Source organism: Hemicordylus capensis, chromosome 11, assembly GCF_027244095.1.
Source record: "Hemicordylus capensis ecotype Gifberg chromosome 11, rHemCap1.1.pri, whole genome shotgun sequence".
Lineage (NCBI taxonomy): Eukaryota > Metazoa > Chordata > Lepidosauria > Squamata > Cordylidae > Hemicordylus > Hemicordylus capensis.
The window spans coordinates 26,004,877-26,022,179 of NC_069667.1; the positions used below are offsets into that span (position 1 = coordinate 26,004,877).

Below are 17,303 nucleotides of genomic sequence, written 5' to 3' on the forward strand. Positions count from 1 at the left end.
TGTGATTTGCGTTCGTTTTACAGTACAGAAAAATAAAATAAAATAAATAAGCATTGATGGACATAAAATCATGTCCCTGGAGGAGAAGAATATGCTCTTTGATTCTTTATTATGTTTAGTGCCTTCTTGAGTTTTGTTGCTTTTGGTTAAAACACTTGGTTTATTTATGTCACCCAATTAAAACATAATGTCAGCATTTTTTTCCTAGAAAGAAACATTACTTTTAAAACCATAAGACCTGTTTCTTTATGCTTTTTTAAATGTCCCTTCAATCACATTGTGCCTGAATGAAAATATTTTCAGGACGTTTATTGAGTTTTTTTAAAAACAACAACAACTTGAGATTGACATCCATTATTGTTAGAGATCAAATTGGAACCAAGTTGTTCTTTTCTCCACCCTCCAACCCAGTTTTCCAGATGTGGGAATCATTGCAATGTCTGTATCAGCTCATTCCTCCAAGAGAGTGGTTAGCAAACAATCGGTGGTTTATTTGTAACAATTATATTCCCCCTCCTCCCTTGCTCTTTTGTTTTATGATGAATTGAGTTGGGGCAAGAAACTCCAACTTCGCATATACACTGATGGGATCTGAGCTGTTGGTGACTGACCAGGAGAAAGATACTGATGTCATGGTGGACAGTGCATTGAAAGTGTTGTCTCGGTGCACGGCGGCTATGAAAAGGGCCAGTTCCATGCTAGGGATCATTAGGAAGGGGATTGAAAATAAAAATGCTAATATTATCATGCATTTGTACAAATCTATGATGTAGCCACATCTGGAGTACTGAGTACAGTTCTGGTCACCATATCTTAAGAAGGATATTATAGAACTGGAAAAGGCACAGAAGAGGGCAGCCCAGATGATCAGGGGCCTGGAGCACCTTCCTTATGAGGCTAAGCTACAGCATCTGGGGCTCTTTACTTGGAAAAGAGGCGACTAAGGAGAGACATGATTGAGGTGTATAAAATTATGCATGGAGTGGAGAGGGTGGACAGAGAGAATCTTTTCTCCTTCTCTCACACTAGAACCAGGGGTCACCCCATGAAATTGAAGGCTGGGAAATTTAGGACCCGCAAGAGGAAGTACTTTTTCATACAGCACATAATTTATGGAATTATTTGCGATAGGATGTGGTGATGGCCACGAGCTTGAATGGCTTTAAATGGGGCTTAGAGCAATTTCTGGAGGACAGGTCTATCAATGGCTACTAGTCTGGTGGTTGTGGGCCGCCTCCAGCTTCAGAGGCACAATGTCTCTCAATACCAGTTGCAGGGGAGTAACAACAGGAGAGAGGGCATGCCCTCTCCTCTTGCCTGTGGAGTACCCAGAGGAATCTTGTGGGCTACTGTGTGAAACAGGATGCTGGACAGGGTAGGTTTTGGGCCTGATCCAGCAGGGTTGTTTTTATGAGTTGTCAGCCATCATGCCCTCAGATCTTGCCTGTGGGCTTCTCAGAGGCATCTGGTGGGCCACGGTGGGAAACAGGACGCTGGACGAGATAGGCCCTGGGCCCCAGGTGTTGTTGGGCCAAAGGCCAAACATCATGTTGGACCAAAGGCCATTGTGGCTAGGGATGATGAGAGCTGAAGTCCAGCAACATCTGGGCACCCAAGTTTGAGAATCCCTAGACTAATGTGAGCCCTCAATCCTTGCCCATTTCCCTTTTAACTTCTTTGTAAAGAGCCTCCCTTGAGAGGGGTGTGTGTGTGTGTACCATTTCAGCGGATACTGCACACATTTTCTACCGTGTCTCACAGCCATGAGGTCTAGAAGCTTATATTCTTTGGAAGCAGGCATCAAGTATGACCTTGTATTTATTATTTATTTACTGTGACTGGCCCAGAGTTATCCAGTGAGTTTCATGGCTGAATGAGGATTTGAACTTGGGTCTCCCTAGTCCTAGTCCAACACACTAACCACTACCCCATAGAATCCAGAATCCAATCTTTTAATAGTTGTTTTGCAAGTGTTAGGTCCACATGCTGGTCAAACCAGGAACTCTGAAGTCAGCAAACTTGGGGTGACTTGGAATGTTTGGTTGAGAGGCCTCCATACCTGATGCAGAATCCCCCGTCTGTAGATTCCTAAAGTCCTTCAGCCAACTGATCCTCCTGCCCTCCTAACTGCTCGGTCAACTCTCCTGGGATGAAAACGTCTGAATGTCCTTCAGACTCTGATTTGGCTTGCATTCTGGTTCTTAACTTGCCCTTCCTACATGGCCCGATTAAACTGGCCTGTTGATGTGAGTTGATGGAGTGAATAGTTTTGGATAGAAATATTGACGACTCTTGTGGCTGAGCAAGGATAATTGGCAAAGGTCTCTGTGCAAAACACCCTGGAATTCTTTGCTGAGGTAGGAGTGAGTGAGTGAGTGTATAAGTAAAGTCTATGTAAAGCCGCATTGCATTGTCATTCCACAACATTCTTCCTAAGGAAAAGCCCAGCATTAACTTTCAGGCATCCGTACTTTTGTGGGTTTCATTAGCCTTTGGAATCTGAGGAGAGCGCTGACCTTGCATGACCAGAATCCACCATCCTGAGCTGTGGGACCTGTATAGCATGCCTGAATAAATACACCTCCCCTAGATGCTTTATCATAACAGCACGGTAAACCTGAGGGATTTCTTCTTTCTGGAGCACTTGATGTTTCTGGAGTCTTCCTTCAGGCTGTTGGAAAACTGGCGTATTTAGAGCAAAGCACAGTCATAACTAATATCCTAGTCTGTCCTTCATATACAGAATCAGTCTCCTGTTCTTGATGGTTTGTGTAAATGTCTCTCAGCATATCTAATAGTGTGTGATGGAGGGGAGAATTTGCTTTTTAAAATCGTTTGTCTGCATTGTCGTGGTTTTTTTTTAAAAAAGAGTTCCTAATACTATACTGAAGGGAGTGGGAACAGACCAAGAAGTTGAGAAATCAGCCACCAAGTAAATTAAAGACGGGGGTGGGCTACCAGGCTCTCTTTGAAAACCGATCATTTGCCTGGACTCCCCTCCACAGCAGCCGTTTCCTTTGGGTGACGGAGATTATGCCTGCAGGTCCCGTTTGCATGCCAGTGCCTGATGCTGCTGAGCTCCCGGCTGTGCTGGTGCAGAGCTCTTGATGCAGCTGGAAGGATCCACACGGCAAGCTGCTTAAATGCATAGGCATGAAGCAGTCGGCCCCCGGCAGCAGTGCACATGGCGGAGATTACCATCTGGACTGGTCCTCCTCTTTCGACACTGTACTTTCCATTTCTAATGTTTGCAGAAATGTGCAAAAGAAATCGGGGGTGAGGGAGAGGGAGAGAAACCCGAGCTCGGGAACAAACAAGGAGAACACCCCAGGAGCTTCACTTTGTGTGAAGCATGGAAACCTTAACACCACTTACAATGGTTATTGTTAATGAAACATTAGCAATAATAATAAACAGTGCATGCCTTCACACATAATGCAGAACCTATGTGCAAAGTCCATAACCAGCTTGTGTGTGACCCAGAGGTGCATCTGGGTAATTTTGGTGCCTGGCCTGCCCGCCCCTCCCTGCAAGTTAAGCATCCTCCTCCTACATCCTCCTCCTCAAGGTTGACTCAGCCTTCCATCCTTCCGAGGTCGGTAAAATGAGTACCCAGAATGTTGGGGGCAATATGCTAAATCATTGTAAACCGCTTAGAGAGCTCCGGCTATAAAGCGGTATATAAATGTAAGTGCTATTGCTATTGCTACACAAGCATACGCGCGTGCGCACACACATACACACACCCCATGACATATGCAGTATTTTTAACATGTGGCTTGTTGAGGGCACAAATAGCAACTGAATTCACAAGAAGGTAAGAATATAAAACAAGTCTATTTATGCCCATATGCATTAGCAGAAACATTTCAACGCACAACTTAACAGCTTCCCATCCCACATATTTCTTTCCCCTCTCACCCCACTCTCTGTCTCTAAAGCACCCGGCACAGGTCATAATCACACTCGGCCACCTGGTGCAGTACAGGCCATAAGTGTGGCACGGCAACCCAGTACAGACTAAAAAGGATCTGGGGGGCCCTGTGGCATGTGGAGGCCCTGGAGTTCGTCCCCAAAGTCCAGGGGTAAGAGCACCTCTGGTGTGACCATCTGTGACTAAGGCAGAAACCTGAAGTTCTCTCAAGTTTTCAAACTGAGACGCACAAGTAAGAGTTGAAGTTGAGCGGCAAAAACAAGTGCCGCTCCCATGGAGGTGGGTGCAGCGTCAGAACCCACACTCTTCAAGAACTTCTGGGGTGTTCCAGGCAAGCCCGCCCCCTTTCAATCAGGACCAATGGCTACAAAGCAGCAGACATCAGGAAGGCTTGCCAGTCAAAGGGCAGCAAGGTAGGCTGGGATAGCATCCAGGACTTCGCTGGCAGGCCCAGGCAGGAGGCGTAGATCTGGTTTGTCTGAGCTACTTCTAGTAAACCAAGATACTTGATTATCTGCAGGACAAGCTTCAGGTTCTCTCCATATCTCAGACTGGGAGAACCGCAGGTCTTCTGCAATAGGTGAACCCAACCAACGTATATATCACCTTGTTGACTCTCTCTCTCCCTCTCCCCCTCCCCACTTTTTCAAAAAGTAATGATGATGACTTGCAACAAAACAATAGAACAAAGCAGGAGTAGGCAACATTTGTCACCCCAGCTGGGGATGATGGCAGTTGTAGTTCAACAGCAGCTGGAGTGCCAAAGTTTGCCTGTCCCTGGAGTAAAGGGAAACTACAACAATCAATGAAATGGAAGCCAAGGAAAGCACAACAATGTTATCAGAATGCCAGAAGGGAATGCTGCACTGGATTCTATCTATCTGTCTATCTATCTATCTATCTGTCTGTCTGTCTGTCTGTCTGTCTGTCTGTCTACGTACTGCCCAAAACTTATGTCTCTGGGACTTAGGCACTTGGGAGTGTCCAAAGCACTTGATATAACATTATTTCAGCAATGTCGTATTGGATAACGTGTTTGAAAAATCCCTCATTTTAAATGTGGTAACCTGCATTTTTTATAATACCAAAGGGAGCAACTTAAGTACAGCCCTGCTGGATCAGGCCCATATCCCATCTAGTCCCACATCCTGTTTCACACAGTGGCCCACCAGATGCCTCTGAGAAGCCCACAGGCAGGAGCTGAGAATGTGCCATCTCTCTCCTGCTGTTGCTCCCCTACAACTGGTATTGCATCTTGCCTCTGAGGCTGGAGGTGGCCTAGTAGCCATTGATAGGCCTGTCCTCCGTGAATTTGTCTAAGCCTGCTAAGTCCCCTGCTAACTTGGCAAAGAGGCAACTTTTAATGTGGTGATTCTCTTTATTGAGCAGGGGGAGAGTAACTGGTCCTATTCACCCCCAGCACAGCATTCCTCCAGTGACTGTGGCTGGTGTCTATCTCATGTTTCTTTTTTAGAATGGGAGCCCTTTAGGGACAAGGGATTCATCCATCTTATTTATTTGTTATTTATCTGTGTAAACCGCCCTGAGCTATTTTTGGAAGGGCGGTATAGAAATCGAATAAATAATAATAATAAATAAGCCCCTTTTAAAGCCATCCAGGCTAGTGGCTGTCACCACATCTGATGGTGAGAAGATTTTTTTACTCCTTAATTTTACATAAATTAAACAGGTGTCGAGTGACCAGTATGTAAAGCGTTTCAGAGGTTAGAACTCTGCCCCGCATCAGTGTTAAGCGATACTATTAAGTGTGGGCTTCCAAGACGTTCACCTCCATGCATCTATTAAGATGCAGGCTGCCTGCTTTATTACAGTGCACAGAGCCGTGATCTGGGCTGCTTCAGGTGAGGAAGCAGAGTCATGTCGCCTCCTCCTTCAGAAGGCATGGAAATCTGAATTACACACTGGGTAAATGACAGCAGATGGAAGACCTGCATCCTTTATTACCGTTGCAACATTCACGCTTCCATAGTTCTGAATATGCTCACATTTATCTATTCTAGGCAATAGCTTGCTCGTGCTATTCAAGTTGCATGCCTTGCATTCATTTTCTCCTAATTCTAAAAGGGGGGAGCTTTCAGAAGTGGAGGTCCCCCTCCATTAATAAAATGTAAAGAAAAAAACCTCTGCGGTTACAGCTAATTACCTTGTAAGTGTTAAGGTGAAATGGTAAGCTTGTCTACTTAGAAGTCGCACAGAGTTCAATGGGACTTCTTCCCAATTAAGCATAGGATTGTAAGGCCATCTTTAACCACCTTTGGTTAAACTTGGGGTTGCGCGACTTCAGCCCTCCAGCTGTTGTTTGACTACAACTCCCATCATCCCCATTCACAATGGCCTTCAGCTTTTGTGACTGTGGATGATGAGAGTTGTAGTCCTGCACTGGAGGGTGGAAGTTGGGCACCTCAGGGTTAAGCTGATGTTTGGCTTTCTCCGTGTTGATCTTTTTTAATGTATTCCTTTGAAGCCCATAGAATACTGAGGTCAGGGTGGGATAACTTGAATGTTTACAAAAGATGTCAAATATTTCATGCATCTACAACCTGAAATGTTTAGCATAAATCGACAATTAAGCTGAGAGGGCAATTCTTGTCTGGGAATCTTACAAGACGAAACATCACAGAGCCTTATGCTGTAGTGACTGGCATGTGTGGCATAAACCCCATTCCCAACACAAAGTTCACTGAGTCAGACAGTCTCAGTTAATCTGACTGAAATGAATGTGCTGAAGACCACATAACTCAGTGCTGGATTTGGCTGCAATGGGTGTGCAGTGTGTGTTTGCAGCGTGTGTGTGTATTTTGGTGCAGTCCACTGTCTAATTGAGAATCAACCACGTGACCCTCAGGAGTATAAATGATCAGCCCTGCAGGGGAGGATCTTTGAGTTTTAAAAACCACATCCCCCAACCTGAGCATTTTCTGCTTGTGTGATTCATTGCAGGATATAGCCCCTGGCATGTAAAACTGATGTTTTAAAAAAGCTATCATTTCCTTTTTATAGGCAAAGCAATATTGCATGCCACATACTTCTGTCAGCATTTTATGTGAGTTTCTCTAAAACACGCGTATTGGCTGGGCTTGCTTTAGTGGTGCTGGTAGACTGCCAGTCTGATCAAGTGTAGATGTATTGATTAACAGCTTCACAGTGCAAGCCTTGGGAGGTTTATGCAAAAGTCAGGATCATTGAGTTCAGTGGGGCTTAATCTCAAGTAAGCATGCATAGATTTGCAGCTTAAATCTTGCAATAGTCAACGGTGTAACAACCAACCATTTTCATTGGGCTTCTCCTGTGTCAACATGGAGTTTCCGCATAGCCTACTTTCTAGGATCACACCTACCAAGAAGTAGGGTGAATTGGGCTACTTCCCAAGGGCAGCCCAGCAGCTCACCTGTTAAACCTGCCCCCCGCATAGATGACCTGCAAAGGAAAGATGGCAATCTGGTCCTGCAGCACTGCTCTTCATTTCTCCTTCGCCTGATTCAGACATGATGCTGCAGTGATGTCTTTGCAGTCGTACACGTGTTTGTGTGAATGACTGTACCTGGGTTTATTTTAAAAGTGAACCTGGATACAGGCCCTTCAAATGCATGGGACAGCTGGGAAGTGTACCTGTGTTTAGCATGACATATGAATGACTGTACCTGTGCACAGATCTGCACTTGGGTATGCTGAACACCCGTTGTACAAGTGTTGAAAACGATGTGTGCATGGGCCTCTTTTGTAATAGGAAGGGAAGGGAACAGGTTTGAATGGAAGGACTCACTTTGGTGCTCTGCTGCAGGCAGCAAAAGGTCATGGGCTTGTACCATATCTTCCCCTCTGGTGTTGTATGTGACCATCAATGACCTACATGAACATGAGTAGTAGGTATACTGCCGGGCCCACTTTGGGAACTTTAATTATCTCTCAGCTGGAACAGCTAGGCAGAAGATGAGATCTAGAGGGTAGAGATGCAGGGCAGGAAACTGCAGAATCCCTTGGACTAATTGCTGGTTTATCTGAATGGGCATCTGAGTTAACTCCTGCACATATTTCTGTCCAAAGTGTATCTTGTTCTTCTACATGTTGAATTGTTCTACCACCACCACCACCACCACCACCACTGCGAATGCTCATTCAGTTGAGGTGCTATATCTTACAGGAGCGAATTAGTAGATACTGTATTGCAGACTTAGTCTCATGCCCCAGCATGGCTGTTTAGGGATAACAGAAGAGCAAAGTTGATGTTCCAGATTAAATGTTTGAGTGAGGGTCATCTTCTTTTTCTTTTTAAAAATCATCTGGTTGATTGTGAATCACTTACAGCAACTTTCTCATTTTGTGTTTGCATCGCAGCCCAAAACCGCTCCGAAAAGGACTTTTGGATCCATTACCAATGAACAGGTAAATATGTAAAAACCACAGCAGATTTCTTTAAGAATATATAGTTTAGATCCCATTTGTTTGTAATGTAATGCAATGTCCCTTTGCACTGAAGGGACTAGACCTTATTCCAGATCCCAAAATTCAAAGCTGTGAATTTTGAAATGTTTAAAACAAGCGAATGTTTGTTTTAAATTTAAGAGTAATATGTATGTGCTGCCCTGTCTTCAGACTAGCTCAAAAGGAAGAGTTCGTTTTTTTATTTCAGCCTGGAATTCAGCTTTAGAGCAGTGTGAGGCATGCATGCCCAACACTAGATGTTGCCTGATACAGTTACCACCTGACGATGATTTGCATCTTGAATGCATGGAATGGCTCTAGTAAAAAGTATTGTCTTTGAGTTCATGTTATAGATAAGGAAGCTGTGCCTGCATTTGCTTTCTGTGATGGCTCGTTCATGCATGCAGGTCATCACTAGATGTTGTAGTCAAGTAATCATGCATGTGTGAACTCGGCATTAACTGGGGCTCGGGATATCTTGTATTGTCTGTCTGCTGCCAACTGCTTCCCTGCAGCAAGTGGGCTGCCATGTACTCTCTTCCCAGATTCACTCTCTTCCCATATTTTCTGCTAAATCTTGTTCTTGATTTTAGTTTGAAATAATCAAGAAAAGCGATTAGAATGAGCATATTTTTCATCAAGTGTTTCTATATCCCCCCACCCACCACATTTTCTCATAAACATTTAGAGCCAGAGAGAGTGAACCACGGTCATCTTTTAATCCCAAATCAGCTTTTATGTATTGTAATGAAAAATGTGTCTCTTGTCATGTGTGGTTGTTGAAGAAAAGCTAAATGGAGTATGTCTATGCATGAATTAAAAATCTGCGTGTTGTAGTTGTAGGAGCTAATGACAGAATAATCAATGCACATCTGTCAACTTGTGTGCAAATAAAGAACTGAAAGGAAGCTCTTTCCCCCACTCCCCACTTCTGTTACGTTGTCCTTCCAATCTTTGTTAGGGGGAAAAAAGAGCAACATATATAATTTTGCTTTATAACCAAAAAAACCGGGAAAACAACGAAGGTGCAGCTGCAGCCCTCAAGCCTTTGGCCATCATGTGGCTCCTTTGAAATGACTAGGATTACTTCGGAGTAAAGGAGCGGAAAAGATGCTCCTTTGCAATAAGAGCTGGTAAAAGTATGTGCAAATAGGGCCTTGTTTAACCATTTGGCTAAGAGCAGAGTCCCTTTTGTTTTCATAGTACTGTCGATGTCCGTGGTACTTGCAGAGCAGCATAAGCAAAACAGATCCCTGCTCCCAAGGAGCTCACCATCTAAATTTCAGTGGTGGGACAGGTGATAAAAGGTGGAAGGCATGAAAGAAGCAGGTGTGGTGTGGGATAAATAGGTTTGGGAGCAGCATGCTTATGGATTCTGTATAAAACTAGTTTTATACGGAATCTGGCCTCTCTGAGCCATTTTTGGAAGGGCGGTATAGAAATCAAATCAATCAATAATAGTAGTTGGCTTAAAGACCACGATAGAGATACTACACAGGGATTGAAGCCCATCAGGTGGTTGTCTGATCTCTGGAACACAGCACATGCTTTCACATAGTGACAGTCAGAGGTTCAGAGCTGTGGGATGCTGCACCCAAATTATTTCCAGGTGTCAGGCTTTTCTCAGGGCTGCTGCCCTCTAGCATCGATGGGGCTAGGATGGCCTCAGAGTCATTCGCCTGCGAGGAAAATTAATGCTTTTGGCTGGGGCTTCTTCCATTCGCCAGCCCTCTCCTGAAGGCACTTCCACCACGGCTCAGTTGGAATCCCAGAGCTCCTTCCAGAGTGAGCCATCCTCCCAGACTGGCCGCTCATCACTGGCCAGTCCTCCCTTATATACTTCCTGACATTTGGAGCGTTGCACGTGGAATTTCCACATGAGCAACCTAGCCCAGACAAGGCTGATCATGAGAACAGCCTCACTGTGTTGGTTCCGTCATGGCTTCTCTTTGCATGGCTCAGCCCTGGGGTTTAAACCCATGGATCCCTGTTGTTTTGTTTTGGAACCTGATCTTGAAAGTTGGTGTTAATTCCCCACACAAGCCAAACAGTAATACAGAAGGCACCCTTAAGCAAGTGCAGAGGGCTCTTGCCTTATAACTGAGTAACCGCAGGTAGGTGTTCGCACTCACTCAGAGTGAGGCAGAGGTATTGCAGTACTCTCAGAGCATCAAAATGGTCATTTTCACCTATGGGGAATAATTTGCCTTGGAGTCTCTCTTGTACTGCTCGTGTCGATGTGTCACAGAATCTAAAGAGAGGCTTTAGTAATTGGAGACTGCATTCCATCTGGCATAGGCTTAACCTGTGCATCAGAAACTGCTGTAAGCCTCCTGGGTGAAAAAGCCCTGCAAATTCTCAGGGAATAGGGTCCAGGCCCCACCCAATACCCCAGCGCTTTATAAAATGCAAAAACAAGTCCTGGACCTGTCTGCTCTGGACTGAGCTGTAAACACCGCAATGGGCACTGATGGTCTTGAGAAGCAAATGGAAATTTGGATGTCTTGTATTTCTTGTTCCCAGCTCCTATTTTCACCTCTGTTCTCAACGCTTCTGCATTATCGCTCCCTTCCTCAGAAGTTGAGCTGGCGCCGTTCCCTTTGGAGCCTGTCAGCACCATTCCCCATCACTCAGAGAGATTGCTATTGATGAATGCTAATCACTTCTTCCTCCTTAGGGGATGTGTTTGCTTTTTCTTTCTCTCCCTCCACCCCAATTCCTTAAAAAAAAAAACCACAAAAAACTAGATTCCCAGGCTTAGGTGCCCAGAGAGACGCAAACTGGTAGTAATCAAACTATTCTCCCACCAGCGGTATCAAAACATGGTTCTTGCATGCCCTGTGCAGAGCACGATCGGTTTGTAGAGTCTATCCCCATGCCCACCCATCTGTTTGGTTATAACAGGGGCTTGTGATATTCAGCACAAACTATTTCAGGATCCTTATTATTCAGTGTGCAAATGCAATGTTTGCATTATTTTTAATACTTGGAATCTAATTTTCACTGCAGTCGTGAAATGCATTATGATGAATAGAGAAATACTGAATTGCCTTGATCTTGATTTGTTTGTAATAATCTGGTGCTATTCAGTTGTGGACCAGTTTCTGATCCATACCATAAATTAAAGGCCAAGAAGTTTGGAACAGGCTAAATCTCACCTGTCTCCATTTTTGCTTGAAATAGGTAGCATGGATCTGTTTTCCTATGAACCAACAAATGAAGGAGAAAGACATGTAATAAGAATGTACAGAATAGCAGGTCTGTGTTAGGCCTGACCCACAAGACCCACAATTAGCAATCAAGTGATATCTGCTCATCCCAACATGCAGTAGAACGTGACTCTATCAGATGGTCAGCTGATCTGTAAGAGTCTCACATTCACCCATCCACAGGATCAGCTGACTTACAGGTGCTTTGTGAGGGCAGACCTTGGGGGCTGAGAAGAGACAAGGCCAGATAAGGGTTATAAAAGGGGGAACAATTTTTGTGTGAAAGCTGACATGCCCTGGAGAGAAATCTGACCTGTTGAACTTCAGCAAACTAGTTAGCTGAGAGAGGTATATCAGTATATAATTGGCTGCTATTCTGAGGTTCTTTGCTGCACAACCATCCAACAATCTTGTTGGGCAACCGTCTTTACTACCTGCCCTACCAAATTAGTTAACTTCAAGTCAACCGCTAATCAGATGGTCATCTGTTCTCCAATATGGCATAGTTTTTCTTCCTCTGTGTTGGGGGGTCTTAGTGCCTTCTAGGAAATCCCTCCACTATATAATGAATATTCACAGATTACAGTTCCCAGAGCTATTTAGTGCTTTGCAGACAACTGTTGAAAGGCAACTGATCTTTGCTGTGGTAAATGTGTCAAGCATGAAAGGGATTATTTATTTATTTATTACATTTCTATCCCACTCTTCCTCTGAGGATCTCAGGGCAGTGCAGATAGTTATGTTTCTCCTCGCAACAACCCTGTGAGGTAGGTTAGGCAAAAAGAAGTGACTGGCCCAGAGTCACCTAGCAAGTATTAAGGTCGTGTCTCCCCAGTCCTAGTCCTACACTCTAACCATTGCACCATGGTGTCTCTCGGTATGCATGTGTCCAGTCTATCATGGTGGAAATGTGCAATGGGTGCCATATTTGGACACATCCAAGTCACCTGTTCTGCCTTTTTCCTTAGTTTCACCTTAGAAAAAGGCTAACGGGTTGACCCTTCAAGGTCAAGTTGCTGTCTTCCCTGTAGAGACTGGTACATTAACCAGTAATGTTAACGGTTAATGTACATTTCTGTATAGTCTAGATTCTGTAGAAAATCTTGTGTCTCATAATAATTTCATATCTCAAGTATCCCACTGTTTATTCTTAGCATTTTTGTAGAATGCTCTCCAATCCTTCCTGTCCTCCAGCTTTGCCAAGATCTGCAAACATTCACTGCCAGAAATACCTTGACAAATATCAGGCTCTTACGAAATGTTTCTTTGAACTTTCTTTTGTATTGAGTCACCATGACAGAACAAAGCCTGGAGGACAACACAACACCAGGCCCTTGTGGGATTCATGATTGAATACAGATTCATTGTGTAAACAACTGATGTGATGCAATAGTCATAGTAATGGAAAACCCCAAGAGTCAGTTGGTTTGGATAAGGAGGCATTAAAAGGTTATCACACTTTAAAACTGCTCATAAGTGAATTTATTCCAAAGTAAGACCTGTTGGTTTGACTGGGATTTACTTCAAAGCTGGCATATTTTAAGACTTATGATTTTGTTTGAATCACAAAGAATAATTTAAAAAACCAGCCCTGTATTATTGAAACTTCAATGCCTAGATTAATAATAAATGGTTGCACGTACAAGACCAGGACACGTGGGTGTATCCGATTCTTAACAGTTTTCTGTATTAATACATTTCCCTCTCTGTTTCTGGTTTCTAGGGTCAAAATGTATTTGGACTTGATATAATTGAGACACCCGAAGGAGACAAGTGGCCTCAGTTGATAGTCCAACAGATACTTGACAGGGAGCAGAAGGACACCTATGTGATGAAAATTAAAGTGGAAGATGGCGGAAACCCTCCAAGATCCAGTACTGCCATCCTCCAAGTAACAGTGACCGACGTGAATGACAACCGCCCCGTCTTCAAGGAGAATGACATTGAGGTCAGCGTTCCCGAGAATGCCCCGGTGGGCACCTCCGTTTCTCAGCTTCATGCCACAGATGCTGACTTGGGGTCGAATGCCCAGATCCACTTCTATTTCAGCAGCCAGATCTCCAGTCTGGCCAAAAGGCTATTTGCCATAGATAACAGCACTGGTCTCATCACCATCAAGGAGCCGCTGGACCGGGAGGAATCCCCAGTTCACAAGCTAACAGTCCTGGCAAGCGACGGCAGTTCAACACCTTCAAGAGCAACGGTGACAGTAAATGTCACAGACATTAATGATAACATTCCATCAATAGACACGCGATACATTATCAACCCAGTGAATGGCACTGTGCTTTTGTCGGAGAAAGCTCCACTCAATACTAAAATTGCCCTGATTACAGTAATGGATAAGGATGCTGACCTCAACGGCAAAGTTACCTGCTTCACTGACCATGATGTGCCCTTCAGGTTAAAGCCCGTGTTTGATAATCAGTTTCTGTTGGAGACAGCCACATTCCTGGACTATGAGGCCACGCGGGAATATGCCATTAAAATAGTGGCTTCTGATTCGGGGAAACCACCCTTGAACCAGTCTGCAATGCTGCTCATCAAAATCAAGGATGAGAATGACAATGCCCCAGTGTTCACGCAACCCATTATTGGACTTTCAATCCCAGAAAACAATGCACCTGGCACCCAGTTGACTAAGATCAGTGCGACAGATGCAGACAGTGGACGCAATGCAGAGATCAGCTACACACTGGGCCTGGATGCTCCCCCCATTTTCAACCTGGACCGCCGTACAGGCATTCTGACAGCAGTGAGAAAGCTGGACAGGGAAAAACAAGACAGATACTCATTCACTGTCCTGGCTAAAGATAATGGCATGCCACCCTTGCAGACGAATGCCACTGTGACAGTTTCAGTCTTGGACCAAAATGACAACAGCCCTGCTTTCACACACAATGAGTATAACTTCTATGTGCCAGAAAACCTACCCATGTATGGCACTGTTGGGCTTATCACTGTAACAGATGCAGACTCTGGAGAGAATGCGGCAGTGACCTTGTCTATATTAAATGGCAAAGATAAATTCATTATTGATCCTCTCACTGGAGTCATAAGGCCTAATATTACCTTTGACAGGGAGCAGCAAGGGTCTTACACCTTTCAGGTGAGAGCTTTGGACGGAGGGAGGCTACAACGCTCCTCAACTGCCAAGGTGACCATCAATGTGGTGGACGTGAATGACAACAGACCAGTGTTCATCATCCCTTCATCTAACTACTCTTATGACCTGGTTCCAATGTCCACGAGTCCAGGCTCTGTAGTGACCAAGGTGTTTGCCATTGACAATGATACAGGGATGAATGCAGAGCTTCGCTACAGCATTATTGGTGGGAATTCACGGGGCTTGTTTATGATTGATCAGCTAACAGGCAATGTTACCTTAAAAGAGAAAGTCATATCAGCAGATCATGGGTTGCACAGGCTGGTTATCAAAGTCAACGATTTGGGACAGCCTGAGTCTCTGTACACTATAGCGCTCGTGCACTTGTTTGTGAACGAAACTGCTACCAATGGATCCTATATCCAAGAGCTAGTGCGCCGAAACATGGAAACTCCAATTGGCCAGAATGTTGGGGATGGTGAGATCACCCCACAGACCAATGACTATGTCAAGATCATCATTGCTATCATTGCAGGCACCATGACGGTCATCCTGGTGATCTTCGTGACTGCCTTGGTGCGATGCCGCCAAACCCCTAGGCACAAGGTGGTCCAGAAAAGCAAGCAGAGTGGTGAGTGGGTCTCCCCCAACCAAGAAAACCGCCAGATCAAGAAAAAGAAGAAAAAGAAGAAGCGTTCGCCCAAAAGCCTTCTTCTCAACTTTGTGACGATTGAAGAATCGAAGCCTGACGATCCCGGTCACGAGCACATCAATGGTACTTTGGACATTCCGGTGGAGCTAGAAGAACAGACTATGGGAAAATATAACTGGGCCACAACACCCACCACCTTTAAGCCTGACAGCCCAGATTTAGCAAAGCACTACAAGTCTGCCTCTCCGCAGCCCACCTTTCAGATAAAACCTGAGACTCCAGTGCCCCCGAAGAAGCACCATGTCATCCAGGAACTGCCTCTGGATAACACCTTTGTGGTGGGCTGCGATTCCCTCTCCAAGTGTTCCTCCAGCAGCTCGGACCCTTATAGTGTCTCTGAATGCAGCTGTCAAGGAGGGTTCAAGACTCCAGGCTCGATCCACACCAGACAGGTAATGCCACGAGTGGCTTTTTGAACCTCTCTGCTCCCCTCCCCCCTCCCTCCCTCCCTCCTGCTCTGCCTCCTTCATTTTATTTCGTTTGCTTTTAGTCTTTAGATTTGTTTTTTAACCTGAATGTTCACGCTTGACTGGAGCACTGAGAAGTAAACAGTTTGCGATTCATCAATACTAAAAGGAAGAAAATGAAAATGAATGGACTCTTGGCTACAGGGAAATTTTGATTGCGGAAGGAGCATCTGAGGGGGTGATTCCTGTCTGCAGATGGCAGTGTGGCTCTTCTCGCTTCGTGCAGCATTTTGCCTTAAAGCAGATCTGCAGAACAAAGAGAGGTTACGGGCCTGTCCGCCCTCACATTGCATGCTTGGGAATCTAAGTAATCTAGGCCAGGTGCAAAGCAATAAAGCTTTGCAGGATCTGATAAGTGGTTCTTAATGCTAATGGAGTCTGGAATTGCAGACTTCATTGGGTCGAAGCACTACTTCAAGGTCTCTCAGAAGCAGGCAAGAGTCTTCCCCTGTGCCATTTTCCAGACTGGAAATGCCCCCTGCTAGCTAGGTTCCTCCAAGCTCGACTCTTCTGACACAACCAGCAGCATAAAAGAGCACTAAAGTTAATGGGGGGGGGAATACTGGAGGCATCACAAATACTGTCCAGCCTTCGTGGGCAAATGCGCTAGAGACTCTGCCTCCCATAAAGCATGCACTCTAGCACACGTGGGCAGTGGCTAAAGGGAAACTCAGATGTATATGCGAGGTGGGTAAAGTGCAATGATTAGGTAATATTTTGCTTTTATGTTGCTTAAGATAGCCGGGGAGGAGCAGACCGCTAAGTTAAATTGCGTTTCTGAAAAGCTGTATTGTTGTGAATGTAAGAAGGCAATATTAGCAGTGAGATGCATTTGATTTCAGTGGCAATTCACCTGTGTCTAAAAAGAGCTAGGCATAAAGAATTTTTTAAAGAAGCAAACAGCACTTGTTACAGCAGTGAACAGGAAGACCATTTGCCTCCATGGGAGTAAATGCATATTGTATTCCATTGAGCTGAGATGATTTGTCTCAGCTGAGAAATAAGTCCGTTCATCTGATTTGCCTCCTCCCAGACTCATTGGCAACATAGTTAAGATGCAAGAAGCCTAAAATCATGACTAGTTTAACCTCTACTGCACCTTTATAAGTGTTGAAGTATGGTTGCGCTGTTCTCACTTGCTTTGCCTAAAACTCAGTGTAGATACTAGCTATAATCCCTGTAATGTGTGACACAGACAGAGATATTAAGTAAAATTTGCTACTTTAAACTGATTTTCTTAAGTCGGCCATTGTGTGGTGCAGAGCAAGCTAATAATGTTTCCAATGAATGCTAATAATGTCATCCCCCTCTTCAGAGCACTGTTGAGCCGACTCAAGGGATTGACCTGGGCTGCAGAGGGCAAATTTGTCCTACTACTTATTGAAGGAAACGGGGGGGCTCATTCAGATCAGTTGAGGCTTGAAGTATACAG

General features: G+C 44.7%; 1 protein-coding gene across 13 annotated transcripts in view; it reads left to right on the forward strand.

The window, feature by feature from the left end:
• Positions 1-17,303, forward strand: part of PCDH11X (protocadherin 11 X-linked) — a 651,427-nt gene that overhangs the window by 135,097 nt on the left and 499,027 nt on the right. For all 13 annotated transcript variants that reach the window (XM_053273694.1, XM_053273695.1, XM_053273693.1 and 10 more), the window contains 2 exons: positions 8,291-8,338; positions 13,310-15,796. In XM_053273694.1, the coding sequence (XP_053129669.1) occupies positions 8,291-8,338; positions 13,310-15,796 (2,535 nt within the window). The remainder of the gene's footprint in view (positions 1-8,290; positions 8,339-13,309; positions 15,797-17,303) is intronic.